This window comes from Carya illinoinensis, chromosome 13 (genome assembly GCF_018687715.1).
Source record: "Carya illinoinensis cultivar Pawnee chromosome 13, C.illinoinensisPawnee_v1, whole genome shotgun sequence".
Taxonomy (NCBI): Eukaryota; Viridiplantae; Streptophyta; class Magnoliopsida; order Fagales; family Juglandaceae; genus Carya; species Carya illinoinensis.
This window is the reverse complement of record NC_056764.1, coordinates 7,215,942-7,237,402: the sequence shown is the minus strand read 5'-3', so window position 1 is coordinate 7,237,402 and position 21,461 is coordinate 7,215,942. Positions and strand designations below refer to the sequence as shown.

Below are 21,461 nucleotides of genomic sequence, written 5' to 3'. Positions count from 1 at the left end.
CTCACACAATATGCACTCATTTGACTATTATTTTATCTGAAAAATATGTTGAAAATCGTATACAATAAGTCAAAATATCACATATATATAGAAACGGCACTAGAAACCCTAATCTAGAAAAAAATACATCATTCGCTTGAGCAAACAACCAATCACCATTGGTTCGAGTGAGGTGTCGAGCATGACTTGAGCAAATACTAGAGTTTGTGTCTCGCTCAAGCCCATTGTCACCAGAGAATCTAGCAAACTCACAGGTTGAGCTTCGTTTTGCTCGAGCAGTAGGTCGAGCAATAGTGGAGTGAACTCATTATTCCTCGATTTTTCAACTCCAAACCTGACTCAACATATAACCCAATAATATAAAGAAAAGTAGATTTTATTTTTAAAAAGAAGAAAAAAATTAAATCCCAATAACCATATTTTTACATAAAAATAAATAAATAAATTTTAAGGGCTAATTTCTAATTCAAGGTGATCTTTTATCTTCTTTTTTTTTCTTGACCCGTAAGTTTCTTATTTGTTACGGTACCGGTTTGTATATTATTGGTGATCGAGAATGACCATAATTAATAGCATTTCAAAGGTAAAATTTCTGGAGTGCTGAATTCGAATCCTGTGGTGGTCCGGGCCGGGCCCTGACACGAGCTCCACCAAGTTTGGTTCGCCACCCAGCTAAAGTGGCGACATCTAGTCCTCGCCCATGCCCTTGAATTAGCGGCCCATTGACACGAGTGGTCGGGATTTTGTTCATTCTCGTCATCACAGATCTTAATGCTCAACCTTAAACTTACAATAATTTTAAGAACTCATGTCAATTAAAATCGACTTGATTATAAAAAGTGTGATGTATAGAAGTTGGGTGAATAGTAAAAAGTTATTTAGCTTTTTTCAATTCAAAGGAGAAGTATACTCCCAACTTCCTTTCATTCCTTTTATTTAAAAATAACCAAAAACCAAACAGGTGAAAAACTTGAAATTATTCTTGGACAATTCAAATAAACTTTCGGGTGTCTTCAATTAGCAATTGTCGTCTTGCTGCTGTCCAACTAGCCTTGTTGCTTTGTTGATTTTGGCATCATGGCAGAAGTAGGCATGCTCTTATTTTATCAAGCTGTTTCCAGTGACCGTACGTGGGCCAAATTCATTATTTGAGTCAAGAAAATATATATATATATATATATTTGAGGCTTCTAAACGTAAGTATATGATATAGATTTTTTTTTTAACAAAAAAAATACCTCTGCATACAAATTTTATATACAAAAATTTATACAATGACATTATTTAATATAATATTTAATATTTATTTTATAATACAAAGTTTTACAATATAATATATTATTGCTAAAACTTTATTATATAAATTTATAGGATGATTAAATATTTCCTATTTTATAAACTGAAGATACACAATCTTTAAATGTAATGAATTTTATTATCGATAAATAATTATTGTTCAGGGGAAGTCTACCGCCAAGTCAATACTCGTCCGTCAACACGGCACTCACCAATTCACCAAGAGGCCAGACCTACGAGAATTTCCAACTGCCACATCGAGATTAAGCAGTTAATCCCATACCGGCTTGAGGTAACTCCCTCATTTAAATTATTTCTTACTGTCATAAATTTAAATTTCTCTATCTATTTAAGCCGCCACTGCCAAGCTTTCTAGGATCAATTTCTTACCTCCCGTTTCCCGTCTTGTTCCGGAGTTGCTGCCTGCCATTGCCCGGAGCTTGCGTCGACCGTGAAGATCAGCTGCCAGAAATGGATCCTACCAAAAAGAGCTCAACCGCTGTCTGCCACGTGGTGGCGATGCCATATCCCGGACGAGGCCATATCAACCCCATGATGAACCTTTGTAAGCAACTAGTTTTGAAAAGCCCGTCCATCCTCGTCACCTTCGTCGTCACCGAGGAGTGGCTCGGCTTCATTGGAGGAGAACCTAAGCTAGCTAACATACGCTTTGCCACGATACCCAACGTCATACCCTCCGAGATTGGTCGTGCTAAAGATTTTCCCCGCTTCATTCAGGCCGTCAATACGACGATGGAAGCGCCCTTTGAGGAGCTGCTTGACCGGCTTGAGCATCCGGTGAGTGCCATAGTGGCCGATACTTATGTGATTTGGGTCGTCAGAGTGGGGAACCGGAGGAATATTCCGGTGGCGTCATTAATGACCATGTCCGCGACGGTGTTCTCGGTGCTTCACCATTTCGAGCTCCTAGTGCAGAACGGGCATTTCCCGGTTGAACTGTCAGGTGATAGGAAGCTTTAAACTTTTATCATTTAGATTACGCATTCTCTTTCTTTCCCTTGGATTTAAGGTAATTGAAAGATATTATTTTGGGCAAGTGGGAACGACTAATTGAGTTGAAAAATTATATCATGATCCTCACACTACACACTGAATATTATTTTTTAATTTTTTTCTCACTAAATGTTTATATATGGAGGATGAGTGAAAAATTTAATTCATTTAGAAAGAATAAAAATAATATATATATATATATATAAGTGTGGTGTATAATATGTAAAGATGATGAGTAATAAAACTCAACATATAAAAGTATAAGAGTGATCTCAACTTATCTCCAAAGGGCTTAAAGCTTGGTGAATGAGGTAACAGAGCATCTCTTGTTCTGCCTATTATAAAGGTCATCTAGGAAGTAATTAAATCTTGTACTTCATGCGACACAAATGTGTCATATGTGAGAATTTATGTCACTCTGAACCGAGGGAAATGCAACAAGAAGAAAGTGATTGTTAATATGTTTTTGAAAAACAACAAATTCCGGCCAATAGTCAATGACTCAATTGGTATGGCCCGTTACTCAGTTGACACTACGATTTCCCTTCCTTCAATATTTGTTATGGGTTTGACATGCATGCGCAATCATTAATTTTGCTAAAACCTAGTTAGCATCATAAATCCTTAATAAAGAATCTCAAGCTTGTGGATAAGCTAGAAGCAAAACTTGTCTGTACTTACCCCAATAGTTGAATAAAGATCATATTGTTTCTATGGAATTTTACTTTTTTAAAATTTTCATTACAACATCCGGCTAATAGCTTTCTTTGCATTTCTGTGATGTGTTTGATTAAGAATGTGGAGATGAGCTTGTTGACTACATCCCCGGAGTCCCTACAACACGTCTTGCAGATCTTCCTACCTTTTTCTCTGGAGATGGGCTAAAAGTCTTGCCTCTTATCCGGGGTTGTATTTTGTCGGTGTCCAAAGCACAGTATCTACTATTCACTTCCGTCCACGAGCTTGAAGCTCAAGTCATTGATATTTTAAGAGCAAAACTTTCAATCCCCGTCTATCCCATTGGCCCTTCCATACCCTACTTAGAACTTCAAGAGAATGCCTCCAACTTGGATGGCAACATCAATGGTGTAGACTATTTCCATTGGCTGGATTCTCAACCTATTCGTTCTGTCTTGTACATCTCCTTTGGAAGTTTGTACTCGGTCTCAGATGCTCAAATGGATGAAATTGTTGATGGTGTGCGGGACAGTGGTATTAGGTGCTTGTGGGTGTCCAGGGGAAACACTACTAGGTTTAAAGATGGTTGTGGTGATATGGGGTTTGTGGTACCCTGGTGTGACCAATTGAAGGTTCTGTGCCACTCCTCCATAGGAGGGTTTTGGACACACTGTGGATGGAATTCCACATTAGAGGGTGTTTTTGCTGGTCTTCCAATGCTTACTTCACCCATATTTTTTGATCAAGTCCCAAACTCTAAAAGAATTGTGGAAAACTGGAAAATTGGATGGAGGATTAAGAAAGATGTAAAATCTGAAAATTTGGTGACAAGAGGAGAGATTTCAGATCTCCTGAAGAGGTTTATGAATCAAGAAAATAATGAGGGGTTTGAACTGAGAAAACGAGCGAAAGAACTTCAAGATGCATGTCACAGAGCGATTGCTGAAGGTGGATCGACTGAAAATAATCTTCAAGCTTTTATCACGGACATTACAAGATGTGGCCATTAATCTTGATGCTTTGTATTACAAATTGTAATGTGTTGTTGATTTGTAGCATATGTTTGTACTTGTCGTTTAAATAACTTCTTGTGCTTAATCTTTTAGCATTAGTAAGAAGTATCAATAATTTTAAAAGGTACTAATCCCCTTATTAAAGTACAATTATTCTCATTTGAGTCATGGAGACTCGTTATTCTTCATGAGTTCTTGAACCTGTCACACAAAAAATGCATGAGAAAATATATGCAATGGAATTGACTGTCTAACTGGAAATTTGTTCAGGGTATGTTTTGTTCTATACATACACACTAAGAAATTAAACTGAATTATTTATAATTTATTGAATGTATGAAACCCATATTGGTTGGTATTAATCGATTGAAAGTAATAAACTTGCATATCGAAATGAAAGTGGCTTGGTGCGTTGTGTTCAAAATAGAATATAGGGTCTCTTTACCTGTTTTTCCTGTTCGCAACCATTCATTGCTTTAAGAAAGCAATGGAGTCTCAAACATTCTTATAACTCCTTGGTCCATTGACATCGTCTCGCATTCTTAATAATAAAAAATTTATCCTAAAAATACCTTTACCTAAAGATAGATTAAAAAAAAAATTAAAAAAAATTAAAAATAAAAGGGTGGTAGACAATCACCAACATCGGCTATTCCGCTTCTAGTTTAATTAATTAATCCCATGTCAGATTGGGCTAACTCTGTCTTAAGAAAGGTTTGGACGGTGGGACGATGACTTTTAATTTTAAATAAAAGTTAAAATTTAAATAAAATATTATTTTTTAATAATATTATTATATTTTAAAATTTAAAAAAATTGAATTAAAATTTGAAAAAGTTAAATTATTTTTTATTTTTTATATAAAAATTTAAAAAAATTATAATGATAAATTAAAATGTGAATTTTATATCTCATTTTAGCTATAAAACTTACCTTAATTAATGATTATCAATTTCTTAATGAAAAAAGTAAGTTTGCCACATAATACATATCGCTCTAGTTGATCACTGGTGGAATTTTTTTTTTAATGATTAAAGAAATTATTTTAAATGTATTGATGTATTTTTTTATTTTTTTAAAATATTTATATATATTAAAAAAATATGAAAAAAACATAGAGAGAAATGTTTGGGCTACTACTGGGGGTTACCGTTGGCTCTTTTTTTTCCTTAATGATTAAATAAGTATTTTTTTATTAAAAAAATATTTAAAAGTGTTAAATATATAAATATATATATCAGATAAAAATAAAAATATACACTACAACTAATGATAGCTCTCAACAATAGATAATGTGCTAGCCAAATTAAAAAAAAAATCCAAAAAATAACTTGAGGTAACAATGAGCGTTGCTGCTCTCTTTCTTAATTACCTTGATTAGTGGCTCAATATAGGCAGCTTGTTAGGGCACTAGCATTGGTTTCTCCATATACATCTTTAAAATTATATCTTTTGAATATTGATTTTGCATATTAAAAAAAACTTTCACATTTAATTATGCATATTTGAATCAAATAATAATAAAATATTATTATTTTTTATTTTTAACTTTTTTCTTAAAATTATTATTTTTTATATATTTTATAATTAGCACCATGTGTTCAAAAATATCAATTTCATATATCTAAATATTACTAATTTCATATATCAAAATGATCAATTTTATCAATAAATATTAATATGTATTAAAAAATACTTTGTATAATCAATTTAATACAAATTTCATATATCAAAATCATCTTAATACAATTCTATAAAATTGATTTTAATGAGTATGAGAGAGAAAAAATATTAAAAATAATGTTTGGAGGGTAAAAAAAATCGCTCTTCATATCTATGTAAAAATTTAGATATGCATAAATTAACATAGATAAATTTAAAGACATATTATTCAAATTTAAAGATCAAGATAACGACGAATAAGTCAGCCAATGCTCTTACTGAGTTGGCCGGAGCTTGCGTCAGCGGTGACGTTCAGATTATTATTGTGAAGACATTATTTCCAATCTTGTGGGGTACCTTAGTCACTAGAACCATATATTCTTGTCTTTTACTTTTCTATAATCTTTCCACATTATTGAGCATTATCTCTAGGGGTGGCAATATGTTACACGATTTGTTAATTCAATACGAATACGACACGATAATAGCGGGTTAGGATTTATTCTTAACAGATTCGGGTCAAAACGGGTTAACCCATTAAGACACGATTGGTTAACGGGTTGATAACGGGTCAACCTATTATGACACGTTAAGAAAGTTAAAGTTACAATTATACCCTTCTACCCAAAAGTAAAATTGTTAGAATTTTAATTTCGATATTTTTATTATTTAGATTATAATTTTAGACTTGTAATTAGTTTTATAATTTTTATAGATATTGTGATTTTAACATTTATAGAAAATTATGTTAAATTTAATCAAGTCAAACAGGTTCATTTCAGGCATATTCAACCTATTTATATAAATAATTTGAAATAGGTTGTATTGTTTCATGTCAACCTATTTAATAATATTCACTAATAAGTCAAAATGAGTTCACACGACACGACACGTTATGTTTATGGGTCGTGTTAGGGTTTGAGATTTTGACACGATAAATTTAACGGGTCGGGTTAGGGTTTACCTATATAGTATAATATACATGTTTTGACACGACACGAACACGACCCGTTGACACAATTTGACACCCCTAATTTATCTCTCTTATCACATATGACAGAAATGGATCCTAAAAATTTATTAACGAATTCATCCGTCATTCGCCGCGTGGTGGCGATGCCCTATCCCGCTCGAGGCCACATCAACCCCATGTTCAACTTTTGCAAGCAACTAGTTTTGAAAAGCCCATCCATCATCGTCACCTTCGTCGTCACCGAGGAGTGGCTCGGCATCATCGGCGAACAAGCCAAGCCCTCTAACATACACTTCGCCACGATACCCAATGTCATACTTTCCGAGCATGTTCGTGCTAAAGATTTTTGCGGGTTCGTCGAGGCCATCAGCACGAAGATGGAAGCGCCCTTTGAGGAGCTTTTGGACTGGCTCAAACATCCGGTGGCTGCCATAGTGGCCGATACTTATTTGGTATGGGCTGTCGAAGTGGGGAACCGGAGGAATATTCCGGTGGCGTCACTAATGACCATGTCCGCGACGGTGTTCTCAGTGCATCACCATCTTGAGCTCCTCGTGCAGAACGAGCATTTCCCGGTTGAATTGTCAGGTCAGTTTCTTCTTGAACCTCTTTCCTAATCAAATTTTGTCCTGCCTGCGTGACAGCTAGATTACAGATGGCCCTGTAAGTAAGACGCTGGGCAATTGTTTTTCCAATATAGTTACGCAATATTCTTCTTTTCCCTGGCATAAGGTAATTGAGGCTCGTTTGATTATACAGATGAGATGAGATGAGATGTTTTTAAATAGTAATGAATAAAATATTATTATAATATAATTTTTGAATATTAATTTTGTATTGAGATTTAAAAAAGTTAGATTGTTTATTATATTTTGTATAGGAATTTGAAAAAGAAGTAATGATGAGTTGAGATGAAATGAGATGACATTTTTTATTTTGGTTAACCAAACAAGTAGGGCTATGCTCGAATTTTGACTTCCGATTCCGACTTTTGTCGGAGTCGAAATCGAGCTCCGATTCCAATTCTGACAGGAATCTGAGTTCGATTCCGTTCAGAATTTGGAATTCTGTACTTCTGAAATCTGAACGGAATTCAGAATTTTGATTACTGTCGGTAGTCGGATTTCCGATCGGGACCGGAATTCCGACTTCCGACTTTAATTCCGACTTGTAGTGGTTGATACATTTTATCTTCTTTTAAATTTATTTTATCCTTGTTTCATAAAAACTCTCACTTTATATATAAATTATTCTTGTTTAGTATTTTTCAATTAAACAAATAGGAATTATTTTATTGAATGGAATTTGAATATGTATTAAGTATTTTCTACTCTATTAGTATTTATCTTTTTTGTTTTTGCATGTGATAGTGATGCTAGCTTAGTACTTGAAAGGTGAAACTTTAGTTTTTATTAATTTGAGGTAATTTTTGTACAGATTTTATTGTTATTTTCAATTTTCTTGAAATATATAAAAACTTGAACACGTTAAATTGTATAATTAATTAATGAATTAATTAATTTTCTTGGTATAACGAGTATTATGGACAATATTTTCAATGCAAAAGGTCAAATATGTTTGAGCACGTTAGACTGCATAATTAATTATTATACATAATTCAGAAAGTCTTAAACAATTAATAATAGGAATAACAGCCTATTTCAAAGTGTGATTAAACAGTCCATAAGAATAAATATTTTGATTCAACCAAAATAAAAAACATCCTTTGCACTTTGTAGCATCGTACTTGGTCATTTGAAGTACCTAAATTAATATAAAAAAGTATTCAATCAATAAATGTAACCAAATATTGATACAGAAAATTGAACACAGTAAAAGTAAAATTTAATTACCATTAATACCAATAAAGATTAAGTTAATTTTGATATCAACTTATCTTTATCCATACTCCATCATTCATCAGCAACTATACTGGGGTTCACAATTACATCTGTGAAATGATAACAAAAATATAAATTAAATAAATTTATGAAATCATAAAAACAATTAAAATAATCAATAATAAAAAAAATAAGTAAAATAAGGTTACCATCTTCGCCTATAGCTCTCATCATCAATGCCAATGCTATCTAGTCCAAGGGGTGTATCATTGATCCAGTTCTGTATGTAAACGAGGGCCTCTACGGTTGACGGTGACAAAAAACTCCAGAAAGCATCCAAGACTCGACCTCCAGTGCTAAACGCCGACTTAGATGCAACCGTCGTAATAGGAATGGCTAGCACATCTCAGGCAATGCAGGAAAGGGTTGGATACTTGATGGAATTAGCCTTCCACCAAATGCATATCTCAAATGCAGGACTAGGTGCCTCGACCTCTTCCATAAAATACCGTTCAACCTTTGAAGTACACCCCATAATATTCTTCGATACAACGAGCTAATGATATTCATTTATGATGTCGTAATTCTTACGACGTCGAGGCAATGTGTCAGTCGGGCTAAAGTCATCAGAGGGAGGTGTCGGAGTCATGTGTAAGGTACCCGCTGAAGATGAAGGTTGTCCACTATTTCTGTAGTGGTTGTACAAGTCATCGAGATCAGTTTTAAGCGTTGTAATAAACGATGCAGCCTTCATTGCCTTGAGGACGGAATTTGCCCAATATTCTATCACGGCCAACTTGATTCGGGGGTCAAGGATCACAACCACAAAGAGTAATCTATTTATCTTCTCAGCTTGTCCCTAATATTTATTATATTTGGACAACATCCTCTGAGCCATATTAGATAACAGTCCGCTAGGGTCATCACAACCATCTTCCAAGTGGTGGTGTAGTGTCGAGATCTGACTGAACCACAAGTTTGCAGTCGTGTATGCGGATCCAGATATTTTCATTGTAATATCATAAAAAATTTGTAAAAATGTGATAAAGAATTCTACACTCGTCCAATCATGTGTGTCCGGCAGACCGAGCCCCTTTCCTACAGGCTCCAGCAAAGCATACTTAAGACCCCCATCTTCCACCTCCATCCGCTCAAACACTTTTTGGTACCTCTGTACCACATCCAACATCATGTAAGTAGAATTTCATCGAGTGGGAACGTCTAAGCACAGCGTCCGAGAATGTTTTATCCCAAATTGTTCTTCTATTGCCCTGAATTTTTTCAGCCTTTGCGGGGAAGCCCTCACATACCGCACAATGTTGCGGACTTTTGTAATGGAATTGTCAACCTCTTTTAACCCCTCAGTCACAATCAGGTTGATTATGTGAGCACAACAACGAATATGGATAAACTCATGGTCCCGGATGACATCATCTCTCACTCTCATATTCCGCTTGAACCATTCAATTGCAGTATCATTAGCACTGGCATTATCAACTGTAATGCATAAAACCTTCTGAATTCCCCAATCTTTCAAGCAATCATCCATTGCTGCCCCAATTGATGCACCCTTATGATCATTTATTTCTTTGAATCCAATAATCTATTTTTTTAAAGTCCATGTAGTTTGCTGTAGTTTGCTGTAATACACATGTAGGAAACATTCTGTATAGACGTCCATGTATTAGTCGTAAATGAGACTCTCTGGCTGGTCGTCACAAACATTTGTCTCATTCCAGCCTTCTCTTTCAAATGTCTTTTCATACAATCTCGCATCACTGTATACTGTGACGGCAATGGGAATCATGGCTCAATAAGCTTGATAAACTTTCGGAATCCTCTTTTCTCAACTGTAGTAAAAGGCATCTCATCTTCAATGATCATCTTGGCAAGCACATCTCTCAACATCTTCTCACTGTATTGAGGGATGACCATTTTCTTGGATTGCGTACCATCAGTCGCAGTAGAAGTTTCATAACATAGCGTTGTCTGATTTCGGGCTGCCAATCCTTTCGCTATCTTATACCTCTGGCAACTATTTAGATGTGATATCAAACCAGCAGTGCCTTGTTTCTTTGAATGACATGCAACTTCTGTACCACAATAGTTGCAAGCTGCGTGCGGTTTCGAGGGATCACCGTCAACCTTTGTGAAATGTTCCCACGTCCACGACCTTTTTTTATTTGATTGTGAACGTGGTGGTCTGGCCCTCGAGGATGAAGGTGGTAGTGGTACATCCGGCTCATCCCCAATACCCATCTCCTCCTCATCATTAAATATATCCTCATCTTCTATGTTTACCGGGAGTGGGAATCGACTACTTGCACATGAGTTTGTGTTCTGGAAGTGGGTCTAGATCTCGATGCTGGGGACGGAATTGTGGCATCCTGATCTTGTTCTAGAATCCCATATGGTTCTTCCTCCATAGCTTGAAATCTGACACATTTAGTTCCAAAAATTACGAAGTTTATTAAAAAAAAATAAACAATAAAACAGGTGATCAATCAAGACCCGTGTAGCTAATAGCTATCAATCGAATTAACAGGCACGTGAGAATGAGAACAACTTTATTGGGATTGATTCATTGATTATGATTTATTTAGGTTTATTATCTTCACATTTTTTTCTGAATAAATAAAATCAAGAATCAATATTATAAGAAAGAGTAAAAACAAATTCAATGGTATAGATGAAGATCAATATGCATGGAAATTGCTATTGTACTAAAGCACATGCATGATTTAATTACAAAAGGAGTAAAATTAAAGTAACTTGCTTTTCCAAATATGAATTAAAATGCATTTATAGGAAAGCTATATTAAGTACGAGTACTGCTCTAACATATTTAGCTGCCACCAGCTAGGCATGTCACAAAATAACTAATAACATATTGATCAGTGAACTTTTCACATATTCATATGCTTTGATTCTGATCTTCTTAATTGTTTTAATTAATTTCCTAGTAAGGAAAATGATATACAGCTAAAAGAGAACTTCAATTAGGTAGCTAGCTAGCTAGCTAGGTATCCATCTTTTTGGCTGTTTGGATGCTGCATTAATGTTGTTTTGGAATAGCACCAGATCAGAGGATACCACCAAGAAAGAAAGAACAAAAAAGAACAAGGAAAAGATCACGAGACAAATATTCTTTTGAATGGGGCTGAAGAAATTCTGATTTAGGGAATATATCGGAGAATAGAATTTTATTTGCCTCTAGAAGGGGGCAAGTAACTAGTCATTTATAATCGTCCAAAGACTAACGTGCCACTCAAAATGGTTTCTTTTTTATAGTAATTTAAACAAATAGAATAAAAAGACAATACTTAAACAACGTTTCAGCCCTCCCTATCCACTTTTGATAAACCCCAATACAAAATATATTTATATTTTTCCATCTCTTTTCACAAAACCGAGTAAACAATACATCTCAAAGAATTATTAACATCCTCACAATTTCTCTTGACCAAATATAGCCTTGAATTGCAGCATAGACAAAGTGAAAGAAAAGCTTGTCTCTGCTGAGATGTTCTTAAATTGAAGCAAAATGTATGTTTCAAGATATCTGTATGTTATTTCGCTTCAAATCTATCTATTCTCCTATTGCAGGCCAAAGATGCTTTAAGAGAGTATTACAGCTAGTCTGCCTCAGAAGGAAACATCCATTATGGACTCTGACAAAGAGCAAAAAATGGCTCAATGCACCAATACAAAGAAGAGTTTCCAGTCAACAACATTGGATTCAACTGGGAGTGATCGGAAGGGTTATTTGTTTTGTCCCGATTGAATTAACAAAGCTATTTCAAAGATGACATATTCACATTTCTCAAGATACCTCATTTTAGTCACGTGAGAATGAGACTAGTTGTTTTGTATCCACATTTTCTTAGGTTTGACAAGTGCTACAAGAACAGTTAATTTAAAATTTTGAAACCAAAATTAAAACACCATTTGGCCAGAAATCTGCATTCAAGCAACCCATAAACAACATAGAAGAACATTAAAATACAATATGTCAATAACTCATACAAGTAAAATAAAATCGTGTTACTAACTTTCTTTGCGACATTTCCACAAACAAGTAGGCTGTAGCCTTCAAAGTCCATCCAACTAACACACAACAGTTGAAAAAGACCATCATCCTCCTCAATACATTCACAGCCAACGTAGAAAACAGAACATTCACGGCCAATTTCTAATTATCAAATAAATAATATCAAAAATTTGGAGTAAATACACAATGCAAAAGTTTAAATTTATCGATTGTATTATCTTGGTTGCAATTTGACACTGCAGCGACGGCAACCTTTGCCAATTTACGGCGGACTATGGTAGATGAGGGGCTGTGGCGTCGTCGGTGAGATGAGTCTGAGCTAAGTGCTGAGCAGCTGAGGACAGTGAACATTGAGCGTGAGGGGAGAAAATGAGAAATGGTCGACTGGTCGAGGACTCGAGTGAGGAACAGAGGAAGAATGGCTTATGGCCCTCGCAGAGGCCATTTAGCCATGATTCAAACGGTGTCGTTCTCATTTAAATGGAACGACGCCATTCCAATTAACAGGTAGACAAAAACTAGATGCAAAACAACGCCATTTTGCATCTAGTTTTTTTTTTTTTTTTAAAGTCAAAATCGAATTCAGAATTCAGAACCTATGGTTTACCGATTTCGATTCCGACTTCCGTTACGGAGTCGGAACTGCTCTGATTCCGACTCCGACTTCTGAACCCTCCGAACACTTCGAAATTTTCCACACCCCTACAAACAAGGCCTGAAAGTTCTTATTTTGGGTCAGTGGAAAACGATATAAGTTCAATGAAAGATCATAACATGACCAGGTTCAATCAATTCCAACATCAAAGGAACAGTGTTCTGTCATTAGAAAACAAGAAAACCCCATTTGAATGAAAGATGTTTTCATGGGATTTTTTACGTCTCTGAACCAAGAAGAAATGTAACAAGATCAAGAAGATCATTGATAAAATGTTTATTAAAAACGACAAAACCCAATGGTATGGCCAGGCTCGTTAAACAATTACACCATAATTTCATTCCTTCAGTGCATGGTTTGTTTGGTATGTGTGATCATAAATTTCTAAAAAGCATTGCATCATCCATTGCTAGTAAAGAAGAATCTTAAACTGGCGGATTTAGTACAGCTAAAAAGAAAAGTTGTGTGTACATATCCCCCACAGTGGCATAAACATGATCTTGTTTTCGTTGGAATTTTCTAAATTTGTCATTAGTCTAACATCTAATTAACAACAAGGTTTCCCCTAGCAAAGTTTTCACTTACATTGCTTTCTCTACGTGTCTTTGCCTCATGTTTCATTAAGAACGGGGAGAGGAGCTTGTGGACTACATCCCTGGAGTCCCAGCTATGTGTCTTGCAGATCTTCCTGCCTTTTCATCTAAAGTCAAGCCTCTTAGCTGGAAATGTGTTTTGTTGGTGCCCAAAGCGCAGTGGCTGCTATTCACTTATGTCCATGAGCTTGAACCTCAAGTCTTTGACACTTTAAGAGTAGAATTTCCAATCCCCATCTACCCCATTGGCCCTTCCATACCCAACTTAGAACTTCGAGATAATGCCTCCGGCTCCTCCGATGGTAACTTCAATGGTGTAAACTATTTCTATTGGCTAGATTCTCAACCTACCTGGTCTATCTTGTTCATCTCCTTTGGAAGTTTCAACTCGATCTCATATGCTCAAATGGATGAAATTGTTGGTGGTGTGCAGGATAGTGGTGTTAGGTGCTTGTGGGTGTCAAGGGGGAACGATGCTAGATTTAAGGATGGTTGTGAGGATATTGGTCTCGTGGTCCCGTGGTGTGACCAATTGAAGGTTTTGTGCCATTCTTCCATAGGAGGGTTTTGGACACATTGTGGATGGAATTCCACATTAGAGGGTGTTTTTGCTGGTGTTCCAATGCTTACTTTACCCATAATTTTTGATCAATTTCCCAACTATAAGCAAATTGTAGAAGATTGGAAAGTTGCATGGAGGATTAAGAAAGATGTGAGATCTAAAGATTTAGTGACAAAAGGAGAGATTTCCGAACTCTTAAAGAGGTTTATGGATCAAGAAAACAATGAGGGGCTCAAACTGAGGATGCGAGCGAAAGAACCTCAAGAGGCCTGTCAATGGGCAATTGCTGAAGGTGGATCAACTCAAAATTATCTTGATGCCTTCATCACGGATATTTCAAGAAGCCAATCTTGACACATGATTTATGACTTTATAATATGCAATCGTGTTTTGTGATTGCTTGATTTATAGCTTGTGTCTGTAGTTGGAGTTAAATCATATGCTTAATCTTTTGACATAAGTAATGACTATCAATAATATTGAAAGGTACATTTGTCTTTGTAAAAAAAAAAAAAAAAGGACATTTTGGTTTGTTATGTGATTTGGGTCGTCAGAGTGAGGAACTGGAGGAATATTCCAGTGGCGTCATTAATGACCATGTCCGTGATGGTGTTCTCGATTTTTCACCATTTCGAGCTCCTAGTGCAAAACGGGCATTTCCCGATTGAACTATCAGGTGAGATGCTTCCAAAACCTCTATCTATCAAATTTTGCCTTACTTGTGTGCCTTGTGGATTAGAGAATGGACCAGACACCACTCACTAGTTGATAAGAAGCTTTAAACTTTTCTCATATAGATTACGCATTCTCTTTTTACCCTTGGATTTAAGGTATTCGAAAGTTTTAATTTGGGCCAATAGGAATGACTAATTGAGTCAAAAAATTATATCATGGTCCTCACAATACACACTGAATATTCTTTTTTAATTTTTTTTGCTTAGCAAATATATATGTGGATGATGAATAGAAAAATTCAATTCATTTAAAAACAATAAAAAAAATTAAAAAAAAATATAAGTGTGATATATGATATGTGGAGATGATGGGTAGCAAAGCTCAATATATGAAAGTATAGACTGATCTCAACTTACCTCCAAAGGGCTTAAAGATTGGTGAATGAGGTAACAGAGCATATCATGTTCTTCCTATTATAAAGGTCATATGGGAAGTAATTAAATCTTGTACTTCATGCGACACAAATGTGTCATATGTGAGAATTTATGTCACTCTGAACCGAGGGAAATGCAACAAGAAAAAAGTGACTATTAATATGTTTTGAAAAACAACAAATTCCGGCCAATAGTCAATGACTCAATTGGTATGGGCCGTTATTCAGTTGAAACTATGATTTCCATTCCTTCAATATTTGTCATGGGTTTGATATGCATGCGCAATCATTAATTTCACAAAAACCTAGTTAGCATCATGAATCCTTAATAAAGAATCTCAAGCTTGTGGATTTAATATAGCTAGAAAGAAAACTTGTCCGTACTTACCCCAATAGTTGAATAAAGATCATATTGTTTCTATGGATTTTTTTTTTTTTTTAAATTTTCATTACAACATCTAGCTAATAGCTCTCTCTGTGTTTCTGTGATGTGTTCGATTAAGAACGGGGAGACAAGCTTGTTGACTACATCCCTGGAGTCCTTACAACATGCCTTGCAGATCTTCCTACCTTTTTCTCTAGAGATGGGTTAAAAGCCTTGCCACTTATCTAGGATTATATTTTGTCAGTGCCCAAAGCACAATATCTACTATTCACATCCGTCCACGAGCTTGAAGCTCAAGTCATTGATATTTTAAGAGCAAAACTTTCAATCCCCATCTACCCCATTGGCCCTTCCATACCCTACTTAGAACTTCAAGAGAATGCATCTAGCCCAGATGGCAACATCAATGGTGTAAACTATTTCCATTGGCTAGATTCTCAACCTATTCGTTCTATCTTGTACATCTGATTTGGAAGTTTCCACTCCATGTCAGAAGCTCAAATGGATGAAATTGTTGGTGGCGTGAGGGACAGTGGCACTAGGTGTTTGTGGGTGTCTAGGGGAAACACTGCTAGGTTTAAAGATGGTTGTGGTGATATGGGGTTCGTGGTCCCTTGGTGTGACCAATTGAAGGTTCTATGCCATTCCTCCATAGGAGGGTTTTGGACACACTGTGGATGGAATTCCACATTAGAGGGTATTTTTGCTGGTCTTTCAATGCTTACTTCACCCATAATTTTTATCAAGTCCCAAACTGTAAACAAATTGTGGAAGACTGGAAAATTGGATGGAGGGTTAAGAAAGATGTAAAATCTGAAATCTTGGTGACAAGAGAAGAGATTTCAGATCTCGTGAAGAGGTTTATGAATCAAGAAAATAATGAGGGGTGTGAACTGAGGAAGAGAGCGAAAGAACTTCAAGATGCCTGTCACAGAGCGATTGCTGAAGGTGAATCGACTGAAAATAATCTTCAAGCTTTTATCAGGGACATTACAATAGGCAGCCATTAATATTGATGCTTTGTATTACAGATGGTAATGTGTTGTATTTTGCAATTACTTGATTTGTAGCATATGTTTGTACTTGTAATTTAAATAACTTCACGTACTTAGTCTTTTAGCATTAGTAAGAACTATCAATAATTTTAAAAGGTACTAATCTCCTTATTAAAGTACAATTATGTTCATTTGATTCATGGAGACCCGTTATTCTTCTTGAGTTCTTGAATCTATCACACAAAAAATGCAGGAGAAAATATATATGTATATATATGCAATGAAATTGACTATCTCACTAGAAATTTGTTCAAGGTTTTGTTCTATACACACTATAAGAAAACCGAATATTTATGACGGATTATTTGTGACAATAATAACTACTTAAGACGAAAATAGAATCATTTTGATATGAAATAGTCATTTTTACAGGAAATAGCTAGACACAAATAAACAGTTTTCTTTTCTTGTGATGACATACTAAGAAATTAAACTGAATTATTTATAATTTATTGAATGTATGAAACCTATATTGGTTGGGATTAATCGATTGAAAGTAATAAAATATATGCAAATCGAAATGAAAGCGGCTTGGTACATAGTAGACTTGCTAGCCACTTGATGGTTTTTTATACTACTACTGCATTGCCATCATGTGTCATAAGATCTATAATTTGCTTGCATAGTTTTGGGCATTTAAGTTAGGAAAAGTCTTCTTGCAGACCATTTGCGGATGAAACGACGCACTAATGCTGACGTGGATTAAACGAAACTGAGCATTTCACTATGAAGGTATCAGAGTGTATTCGCGTTTTCAATTTTTCCTCTTATTTTTTCATTCTGAACTTCTCTTCATTCTAGTCTTCCCTTTCGAAATCTTTCCTCCCCATCAAAAAGCCCCTCGTCTTCCCCCAAACATTTCCAGAGGGCGTCTGAGTTCAAAGACTCCGCGGCGTAGATCTAAGGAGTTCTTCGGGAATCCTAGATCTGAGGAAAAAGTGATGCGGGAACCCTAGGTTTGAGGGAAAAGTGGTGCGGGAACCCTAGATCTAAGGTCGAAGGTCTCTCTCTCTCTCTCTCTCTCTCTCTCTCTCTCTCTCTCTCTCTCTCTCTCTCTCTCTCTCTCTCTCTCTCTCCATGTAGTGGTGCAGGAACCCTAGAGCTAAGCTCGAAGGTCTCTCTCTCTCTCTCTCTCTCTCTCTCTCTCTCTCTCTCTCTCTCTCTCTCTCTCTCTCTCTCTCTCTCTCTCTCTCTCTCTCTCTCTCTATGTGTATCTTCTGCTATCGGTTATTGACCTATAGATGTATCTAGTGTTTTTGGTTTTTCATGTGATCGTTGTTGTTCGTGGACTCCGCGACGTAGATCCAAGGAGTCTGAGAAACCCTAAACCGAGCTTAATAGGTTTTGGTTCTTCGATCTATAACATATTGTATATACTCTTGTTTTGGTTATTCGATCTATACGTGTGGAAGCAATCTGCATATGGTGTTTTTTAAAAGGGGGATTTGATGAATTTTTAGAAGCCCCTAAAACCCCCAAAAAAAAAAATTTTGGGTTTCTTTGAGGAATTAAACTTGGATTTTTTTGGCTAATGTTTTAATTGTGAGACCTGTAATGTTGTTTTGGTTTTGATGTTCTATTTTGAGAGCCGTAAAATTACACGAGCATGCCAAACTTTAAACTAATTGACTTTAAATTTATGGGCATTCGAAACGTAGAATGAATGACATGGCTGCCTGGTTTTTGATAAAACTACATAGGTACGTATAAATCCCTAAACTTAGTGGAAAACCTAATGCAATAGAAATGGAAGAGAGATTGGTACATCTAAGAGCGTCCTCATAAATTTGCTATAGCCAAATGGTGAGACCACAATATCAAAAACTTATGACCGCAACAATATGAATGAAGTGAACTATTTCAATATGCATCATTTATATTTTTACTGTTAAATCTGAATTTATCATTTGAAATCTCCAATTGGTCAGTCATGAAGTTATTCTGTCATACAAGATTAGAGGCTAAGCTGGTATGGAGAAATTACATTCTCCCCGATGGTGACATAGTATTTTATTGGATAAGTAGCAAACATATTCTAGTAGTGTTATAGTATGTTATGAGAATGAAAACAAAAGACTTGAACCATCGCAAACAAAAAGAATCTTCAGAAAACACATGTATCAAACATCTTACAACATCATAAAACTTTAGATCTGACAGAGTACACCCAAAATACACCATTAACCATGACTCAAGCCAAAGAACACACTAACACTAAGCCTTGGGAGCACTAGATTCAATGTTCTAAAGTAGATTTTCTCAACCCAGATGCTAAGTTCAATCAATTTCCCCACAAGTAATAGAAAAACCAAAACAATTGGATCTGGTGACAAGTTGAAAAAGGATAAGAAAGTATAGGCAATGTAGCATCAAAGTACCCATTTAGGAACTTCAAACTAGCTACTTGAGTTCCAATCTGCATCTTTTTTCATACAATGCTAACTACCAGGTTAGAATTAGCTCTTTAAAAATTTCCATTTGAAAATTAGGAGTTTTCTTAGCGAAACTACGTCCAATGTAAAATGGTTTGAGGATTCTCTGAGTAAATAAAGTGACTTCACAGGTATACAATCTACTCTACTTTCTTGTGATTATACGTTATATATATAATCATATATATGAATGTATATTCCTATACAGCATGGTGTGGTACTGCACGTGCTTCCATAATGTATTTGATGCTACATTGTTTGGAATCATATATTTGATGCTACAAAGACAACATCCCAATGTGTGTTTAAAAAACCATGAATACAAAGACAACACATTTACATGTCCCAAGCGTTTCCTTTTTTAAATACTAGACCAACTGAAATTAACTAGTGAAACAGAGAAGGCAGTTCACCCTCAATAGGCTACAACTCACTTTTAAACAATAATTGCATATTTTGTCAAGAGTCATTGCAATCAAAATGATTTATATATATTCTATTGTTGCAATCAATAACTGGTTATCACTTATAATTTCCTATTATTTTTCAAGTGTTTATTGGAACCCTGTGTATTATAGAGATTTGTTATCTATTTTTACTTATTGAGACAATTATATTCGGGATTGATTGAGGTGGAGGGCAGCACCATTGGGTTGTGCAGTTTGATCCATTGATAATTGCAAAATCTTTTCATATTGTGCATCATAAGATATGCCCCACAATAAATTCATTTGGCCTAGGTCTATTATGTACAAAGGCACTGAATAAATATGATTAAATCTGTTATTACCTTTGATCCTTTTTTGCAAATATTGACCTCCACACATATGCAGAAAAGCTCATGTATGATCTTCCTCTTGCAATAGAAGTAGTGGGGCAGGACCAACTGGAAGATTAATGCTAGTTTTCATTAAATGGTTAACTTGGTTTAACTTCATGCATTCTCTTCTTTCCAATAATACTCCACTAATCTGCACAAACACTCCAACACTCCATCTCTCTTCTCTAAAAAAATGATTCTAAACCCCAACAGACCATAGTGAATGAAAACACTTTTTTTTAGCAACAGTATACCCCCACCTTGATTGGGAACATGTTTGAAGGAGAAAAGGTCTCATCTTCAGCTTCTTTATCTGATCTTGTTATTCATACTTTGAGAAACAACCCAATGTGCACTTGTGGGTCCCCTGCTTCACTTGGAACATCAAATATGCCAAGGAACCCAGGTCGAGCATTCTTTGGGTATTCAAAGTACAATAAGAAGGTACTTTTATTTTTTATTCAGTTCAAGTCATATTTCTTGTACGCATTTTGGTTTGACTAAATGTTGTGATATTGTTACATTTGCAATAGGATTCTTTGTTTATACAGGGGTTACCACACTGCGACTATTTCAAATGGGCAGATAGTGATCAGGCAAGCGAAAATGAACTGATGAAAATATTTGGTGAGATGTGTCAGAAGGAAGAAGAGCTTCGGAAAACACAGGCAGAGCTTCGAAAATTTGAGGAAGAGTTTCGAAAAAGAGAGGAAGAGGTCCGGAAAAGAGAGGAAGAGGTTCGAACTTGGATGGAAGAGGTATGAAAAATACATCGCGAAATTGTCAAGCGGGTCTCAGGAGTCCGGTGTGAACGTCCACATCTGCGTATCTATTGGGCGATCCCTATATTACTTTATTTATACTTGACTCGATCACAATGACTTATTGGCCGTCATGTGATTGTATAAATCTGCCCACTAGTGAATCTGGAATTTAGAAGTACTATAAATTCGTAGTGTATTTTGGAACATGTGGGACAACACTTTTGATTATAAGTAATTGATTGTATATATTGACAAGTATTCAGTTAGTCTTTGAAATTGCATTCGGCCAGTTTTTATGTTTAGTAGTACTATAAATTCGTTTTTATGTTTCTGGAAAAATAATTGTTTTTATGGATGTGAGCTTTTGATCTTGTGCCCAATACAGCTGAAAAAAGCATAAATATTGGTTGACTTGTTGTAAGCTCTTGGGCGACAATATAAGCAAATCTGGAAGAAAGTGATTCATTGCATTAATAAACTGGCTCTACTAACGTGCCTAGATTTGCTGCCCAGAAAACTTGAAGCAATTAAAGGCAATGAATCACAAAGGAATCTATGA

The 21,461-nt window shown here is 35.5% G+C and overlaps 3 protein-coding genes and 1 pseudogene across 3 annotated transcripts; all 4 read left to right on the top strand.

Moving 5' to 3' along the window:
• The first annotated feature begins 1,637 nt into the window (after window positions 1–1,637).
• LOC122291241 (UDP-glycosyltransferase 87A1-like) lies at window positions 1,638–4,182 on the top strand. The gene is made up of 2 exons (XM_043098894.1): window positions 1,638–2,260; window positions 3,106–4,182. Exons 1-2 carry the CDS (start codon window positions 1,768–1,770, stop codon window positions 3,996–3,998), a joined length of 1,386 nt encoding a protein of 461 aa, XP_042954828.1. The 5' UTR covers window positions 1,638–1,767; the 3' UTR covers window positions 3,999–4,182.
• Window positions 4,183–6,749: 2,567 nt separating this feature from the next.
• Window positions 6,750–14,692, top strand: LOC122290757 (UDP-glycosyltransferase 87A1-like). The gene is made up of 2 exons (XM_043098385.1): window positions 6,750–7,224; window positions 13,809–14,692. Exons 1-2 carry the CDS (start codon window positions 6,780–6,782, stop codon window positions 14,690–14,692), a joined length of 1,329 nt encoding a protein of 442 aa, XP_042954319.1. The 5' UTR covers window positions 6,750–6,779.
• A 23-nt stretch (window positions 14,693–14,715) lies between these two features.
• Window positions 14,716–16,841, top strand: LOC122290897 (annotated as a pseudogene).
• A 1,238-nt stretch (window positions 16,842–18,079) lies between these two features.
• Window positions 18,080–21,204, top strand: LOC122292540. Its single transcript, XM_043100941.1, has 2 exons — window positions 18,080–20,582; window positions 20,690–21,204. Exons 1-2 carry the CDS (start codon window positions 20,412–20,414, stop codon window positions 20,900–20,902), a joined length of 384 nt encoding a protein of 127 aa, XP_042956875.1. The 5' UTR covers window positions 18,080–20,411; the 3' UTR covers window positions 20,903–21,204.
• Window positions 21,205–21,461: the final 257 nt, after the last annotated feature.

Excerpts from the sequence above, each read along its gene's own strand:
- LOC122291241 (XM_043098894.1), top strand. The coding sequence starts at position 1,768 with ATGGATCCTACCAAAAAGAGCTCAACCGCTGTCTGCCACGTGGTGGCG. Across the intron at positions 2,261-3,105 it reads TTTCCCGGTTGAACTGTCAG|AATGTGGAGATGAGCTTGTT; the intron begins GTGATAGGAAGC and ends TGTTTGATTAAG.
- LOC122290757 (XM_043098385.1), top strand. The coding sequence starts at position 6,780 with ATGCCCTATCCCGCTCGAGGCCACATCAACCCCATGTTCAACTTTTGC. Across the intron at positions 7,225-13,808 it reads TTTCCCGGTTGAATTGTCAG|AACGGGGAGAGGAGCTTGTG; the intron begins GTCAGTTTCTTC and ends TGTTTCATTAAG.
- LOC122292540 (XM_043100941.1), top strand. The coding sequence starts at position 20,412 with ATGTTTGAAGGAGAAAAGGTCTCATCTTCAGCTTCTTTATCTGATCTT. Across the intron at positions 20,583-20,689 it reads ATTCAAAGTACAATAAGAAG|GGGTTACCACACTGCGACTA; the intron begins GTACTTTTATTT and ends TTGTTTATACAG.